Source organism: Macadamia integrifolia, chromosome 5, assembly GCF_013358625.1.
Source record: "Macadamia integrifolia cultivar HAES 741 chromosome 5, SCU_Mint_v3, whole genome shotgun sequence".
Taxonomy (NCBI): Eukaryota; Viridiplantae; Streptophyta; class Magnoliopsida; order Proteales; family Proteaceae; genus Macadamia; species Macadamia integrifolia.
The window spans coordinates 38,367,791-38,373,207 of record NC_056561.1 but is presented as its reverse complement, the minus strand read 5'-3'; the positions used below and the strand labels follow the sequence as shown (position 1 = coordinate 38,373,207).

Below are 5,417 nucleotides of genomic sequence, written 5' to 3'. Positions count from 1 at the left end.
TTATCTTAACACTGAGGTCTATTAATTCTCATTTCCGCCAAAAGAGGTAATGCAAGATCAATTGCTTTTAGAAATTTGTGGGCAAATGTGCTCTTATTCACATGGCTCTAATGGTCCTTTCTTCACATGGTCTAATAGAAGATGGAGGCAGGGTCTCTATGTTCCCAGATGTTCCCAGACTGGAGGGAGCCTTTTTTTTTTTTTTTTTTCTGCGATGCATGAGTGATTTATGAGCCAGTTTGTGGAGAGGCCTGTGATGGAGTCAGTTCAGACATCAGAAACCAAAATGAGGACCCCACTTTCTGTAATGGAAAGGTTAAGACATAATAATATTCCAAGGAAAATGAATGATATTTCTGAACATTTCATTACCTCCCTTGACAGAAATCTGAACCAAAATGAAAATTACAAATATTATAGAAACCAGAATTCATAACCCTTTAGAGTAACACAAAAGCACTCATGAAATTGGTGATGGAAAGAGAGGCAGCCTTCTTTCAGCGACACTTACTTATTCATTGCTTCATCTCTCTTTCCTTCCCCAAAATATATTTTTCATCACCCATTAACACCATGAGATTTTTTGGCTAAAAGGGGTTCTTGCACATCAATTTTACAACTCTCAGATGATTCATTTATCTGCTTCCCATCTCTCTTTGTGTCTACTAAATCTTTTGCTTTACCCCACAGGACAGCATACAAGCCAGCCACAACAGTTATCGCACCGAACAAGCTGAAGTGTACAAAACAATTAGTAAGATTACTGAGTTACCACTAAAACCTAAATCCAATATAAAAAAATGAACTCAAGAATCAATGTATTACCTCCCTGTGTAAAGTTCCTCATGAAGAAGTAAGCAAGCAAAAAAGGCCACAATCACAGTGCACATTGGACTGAATGTTGCTGTAAAGAGTGGCCCTCTCTTGGAAATGCACCAAGATAGAACAAAATAGGACAGAGCAGATCCTACTGTCCCCTGTACATTTTGGATGTAATTATGATTTATGAACACTTTATGCTGATATATAACAAATACAGAGTTAGAACAGTTAGTTTTAGGATACTTACTGTATAGAAAACACTGAAAAATTCAATGTTGGAATTTAGATGCCAGGCTATTGGGTCTGGTTCTAAAAACAATGCCAGAGTAGCTGATTGTAAAGTCCCCAAGAAACACATCCAAGCAGATAAAGAGAGGTGATCAGGATATTGCTTTGACATGGGCACCTGTTAGCCATCACAGAAGCAAAAGATCAACCATCTTAACTGCATAACTTGCATAAGAACATCGAACAACTTGAGGAGAAGAAAATACCTGAAAAATCATCCAAAATGTCCAGCAAAAACAACAGCACATGAGGAGGAGGCAGCCTGCCAACCAGTTCTTGCTACCAAAGAGTAAAATTGTTCCTTCTGTTGAAATTTTGGTATTCAATAGTTTTGGGCCCCTCAGAAATGACATGGACATGGCTCCACCAACACACAGGAAGGTCCCAATTACCTTAGCCATGCTTCTAATGCTTCTAATATCCACTTTCTCCCATCTGATATGTTTGGAGGAAAACAGAACAATGTCATATAAGACTCCTAGATTTGATTTCCTCTCTGTAGTTAGTAATTTTAGTACCTTTATTAACAAATACTATCGATCCAGCCCAATAACCACTTAAATTGTCAATGGAGAGCATATACGTTCATTCACAGATAGCTCAAGAAGATATCAATCACAAATCTAACCAGATTGCATTAAAGCATGTTGGATAATAAGGCTTAAATGAACCAGCACCACAGTGCATCATCATAATTGAGTGTATATCTAGGCAAGCTTAATGAAGGAGCAATGTGAGGTGGTGAAAGTTGAAGGCCTGTGTTGATCAGTCGCAAAAACTCAAACTTGTCACACAGAAATCAGAATGAAGCCAGTAGGAACCCTAGTTAAGAGGGTATGGAGAAGAAAGTGTGCCAGGAAACAGAACTATAAAGTGCAAGCAAAAAGCCCAAAAAATGCAGGGTTTTGAAACTTGGAACAAACAATTTAAAAGGAACAGAAAATCCCAAATCCCAAACCCAAGCCACAATTAGATTTGTTCATTGTTCTTCTGTTTTAAATAATATACTAACGAAATCATATGCGTCTCAGAAGATTACCCAAGAGAAGCTGCGACTACGAAAGTAAGTGCAGGAACAAGGTTACTCATGGCTGTTGCGACAGAAGAAGATGCCAAATGTATACCCTCAAAATATAAATTTTGGAACGCAGTTACCCTGAAAGGAATTCATAAAATAAAAGCTTCTATCAACTTGCAACATAAATATAGCAGTCAGGAAGCAAACAAAGACATAAATCTCTTATAAACAGAGGAAACATACCCAAAAAGTGAAGCTATAAACATCATACAGAAGCTCTTCAGTCCAATGGCTACCCTGTTTCCCCTTTTTCAACATGAAACCACATTTAAGTAAGGAGAGAGAGAGAGAGAGAGAGAGAGAGAGAGAGAAAGAGGGGTTTCTGTTTATATTACCTTCCATGGAAATAAGCTATGGGAGCAATGACTAGAGTAGCAATGGCTTGCCTGTAAACCACAAAAACCCTGGTACTCAATCCATGGTCAAGAGCAGCTTTTGTTGATAGAGCAACACCAGCATAAGTGAATTGCAAGGCCAACATAGCCATGAGAGGACCGTGTTGCTCCCAAAAACCCATGGCCAAATTCTTAATTTGCAGATATTAATTTTCTCTAGTGAACTTCACAAACACTGAAAACAAAATTATGCTTGAGCTTGACGCATCATACACTCCTTCGAAGTATTCTGGTTTAGTTGCAGCATGGATCTCCCAGTAGTAATGATTCTTTACTCCTGAAAGCCTAACTCCTGAAAGAGTATAAAGTACATGGCAATAGGGTGAAGCAGTTTTTATGGACAGTAGAGGGCATCTGTGAGATTGATATTTTGGAAAGAGGTAGACGCAAAAGGTTTCTAGTTCACACAATTAGAGTTGTTACCCAAAAAAAAAAAACACTCCATTAGAGCTGGTGGTAAAATAACTCTGTTAAAAGTTTCAGAAGGTTTTCTACATAATTAATAATTAAAATTACCACAACTAATCATCAATGATATTCCATTATAATTTACCAAATAAAAAAATTGATATTCCATTATAGGTGATAAATGATTTGGTTCTTTACCCAAAAAAAAAAAAAAAAAAAGATAAAGGTTTACATTCTAATTGGCAGAAACCGAGGCCGAAGCAATCATGGTTGAAGCATAGGTCTTCGGCGCCCATCAATCTCGATACACACTGGATTGATCCACGGCAGGGTGTCAATCGGTCGAGCTGGGCTAGTCTTGGTCAAGTTTGACCACTTAGAAATCTTGCAATGTTAATATTTGTTTAAGTAAACGGGTTTAGCTTTGGGGGCATGGTATAGTTTATAATTGGGTCGATCTGTATCAGGTTTTAATTGGACTACCTTAAACAGACCTGAATAGGGTTATAGATCTATTTAAGTCTAAATGGGTTTTAGACGTGCCTATCCCAAAATTATTTTTTTAAGTGGGTTGAAAGGCTAGAAATATGTGACGCAAATCTTTAATGAATAAGAGAAATTATATGATATTATGGTTGTCCCAAAAAAAAAAAAAAATTGATTGTTACAACTTGCAAAACAAAGCTTAATTAAATTAAATCATATTATAAAGCAAAGGTTAAGAAAACTTAATTAGTTTCTTACTAGCAGTGGCAAAATAGGAATTTTATGTAGTATTAAAGGAGGTTGGGCTGGGTCGGGCTACAAGGAATCGGTTCAAGCTACGTATAAATGTGTCGGTTTGGTCGAACGCCCACAGGCTAGCTACTTGCACCTTAACCCGTTTAATGAATGTGTCGGGCCCGACACATTTATTAATCAAGCCGGTCTAGGTCAGACATTAAACGTGTCGGGCTTGGTCGGGCCTATCGGTGCAGGCTCAGAATTGACACCCCTAATCCACAGTACATAAATAATATGGACAAAGGGTATACTTGTCAAATACACTTGGAAATCGGTGCTTTGAGGGTAAAACAATCTTATATGGCTGATCCGATATCGATCCCAACAAAATCGTATTAGTTTCCGACATTGAACCCCATTTGGTGGACAAGTTCTAATACCGACCGATTTCAATACCCTTTGACAACTAATATGTTCGGTTTCAAGGTATTAAATTTGTTAAATGAATTGGGTCATGATCCGGTTTGTACTTTGGTTGTCTAAGTGGGATAGACTTCTAAGGATTAGAAACCCTAGCTAACCAGATTTCTATAAATAAGAGCTGGTCACAAGATAACATTATTTTTGATGTAATCTTAAGAGCTCTACTTCTCTCTCTCTCTCTCTCTCTCTCTCTCTCTCACACACACACACACACACACACACAACAGCAGGCAGGGATGCGAGCAGTAGCAGGTAGGGGCACTGGTAGTAGCCAGCGAGGGCGTGAACAGCGGCCAATGGGGGTGTGCACAGAGGCAGGCGAGGGCACTGGCAGCAGCCAGTGGGGGCACAAGCAGGGCTATACGTTGGGCTGCTGGCTAGCAGACCAGCGCACGCAGCATGCATGCCAGCAGGTCTGCTCGCACAAACATGGAATTTTCTGGTGGTAATTACGGGAGATCCGATAATTCGATTTTGACGTGCCATATATCATCGGAATCGTATTTCTAAGCAATATCCATCTGTATGGTCATCTTGAATAGATTCCTTTGTATATAAAAAGTCAAATTTGGACCCTCTTCTTTCCCGCGTCGGGATTTCTAGGGTTTTCAGATAGGGGATGAAGTTGGGGTATTTGGGTAGGTAGGGAATTTTTTTAAGTTTTCAGCAGGCTTGCCAGTGTGCACAGCATAGGTACGAAAAAATATAATTTTCTAGGGACGATTGCGGGAGATTCGATGGTCCAGTTTTGACGTGCCATATATCGTCGAAATCGTATTTCTGAGCACTATCCATCTACACAATCATTTTGACCAAATTCCTTCGTGTATAAAAAAAGTCAAATTTGGACCCTTTTCTCTCCCTTGTGGGGGTTTTCATAACCCTTGCCAACCATCGACCCCTTTTACTTCATGTAACACTTGCGTCCTGTGGGAAACTCACCTCCTACAAGCACAGACCCATCCCACCTTGCTACCCACCATTTGCAAACACTCCCACAATAGATAGCCACAATGGCTCCTATCACCAATCTTCCTGCAAACCTTTGAGAGCTTCTTCATAAATGCCCTCGCCTCTTCAATCTGCATCAACCTATCATTGTGCTCTTATCTGACTGGCACCTACGAACCCCTCACTTGCATCACTTAATCAAACCAGCAACCTCCATTCACCTTCTGTACCTTTCCATTAAAACCCTGGCCGCCTCCCCCCCCCCTCTC

At 39.6% G+C, this 5,417-nt stretch overlaps 1 protein-coding gene across 2 annotated transcripts; it reads right to left on the bottom strand.

The window, feature by feature from the left end:
- Positions 1 to 332: 332 nt before the first annotated feature.
- LOC122078496 (WAT1-related protein At4g30420-like) lies at positions 333 to 2,959 on the bottom strand. 2 transcript variants are annotated; one of them, XM_042644498.1, is made up of 7 exons: positions 2,524 to 2,959; positions 2,372 to 2,425; positions 2,150 to 2,266; positions 1,317 to 1,545; positions 1,070 to 1,228; positions 826 to 977; positions 333 to 733 (listed from the first exon to the last, which is right to left on the bottom strand). In XM_042644498.1, the coding sequence occupies exons 1-7, from the start codon at positions 2,703 to 2,705 to the stop codon at positions 559 to 561; spliced, it is 1,068 nt and encodes a 355-aa protein (XP_042500432.1). In that variant the 5' UTR covers positions 2,706 to 2,959; the 3' UTR covers positions 333 to 558. The 2 variants fall into 2 exon arrangements, with proteins under 2 accessions (XP_042500432.1, XP_042500431.1); XM_042644497.1 differs by having other exon boundaries at positions 2,372 to 2,434; positions 2,524 to 2,957.
- Between the last annotated feature and the right edge of the window lie 2,458 nt (positions 2,960 to 5,417).

What these genes read in the sequence shown, in the direction of transcription:
- LOC122078496 (XM_042644497.1), bottom strand. Translation starts at nt 2,705, where the DNA reads ATGGGTTTTTGGGAGCAACACGGTCCTCTCATGGCTATGTTGGCCTTG. An exon ending in GTAGTCGCAGCTTCTCTTGG is followed by an intron (nt 1,546 to 2,149) that starts GTAATCTTCTGA and finishes CAAACATATCAG; the next exon opens with ATGGGAGAAAGTGGATATTA. An exon ending in TTTTCAGTGTTTTCTATACA is followed by an intron (nt 978 to 1,069) that starts GTAAGTATCCTA and finishes CAAAATGTACAG; the next exon opens with GGGACAGTAGGATCTGCTCT.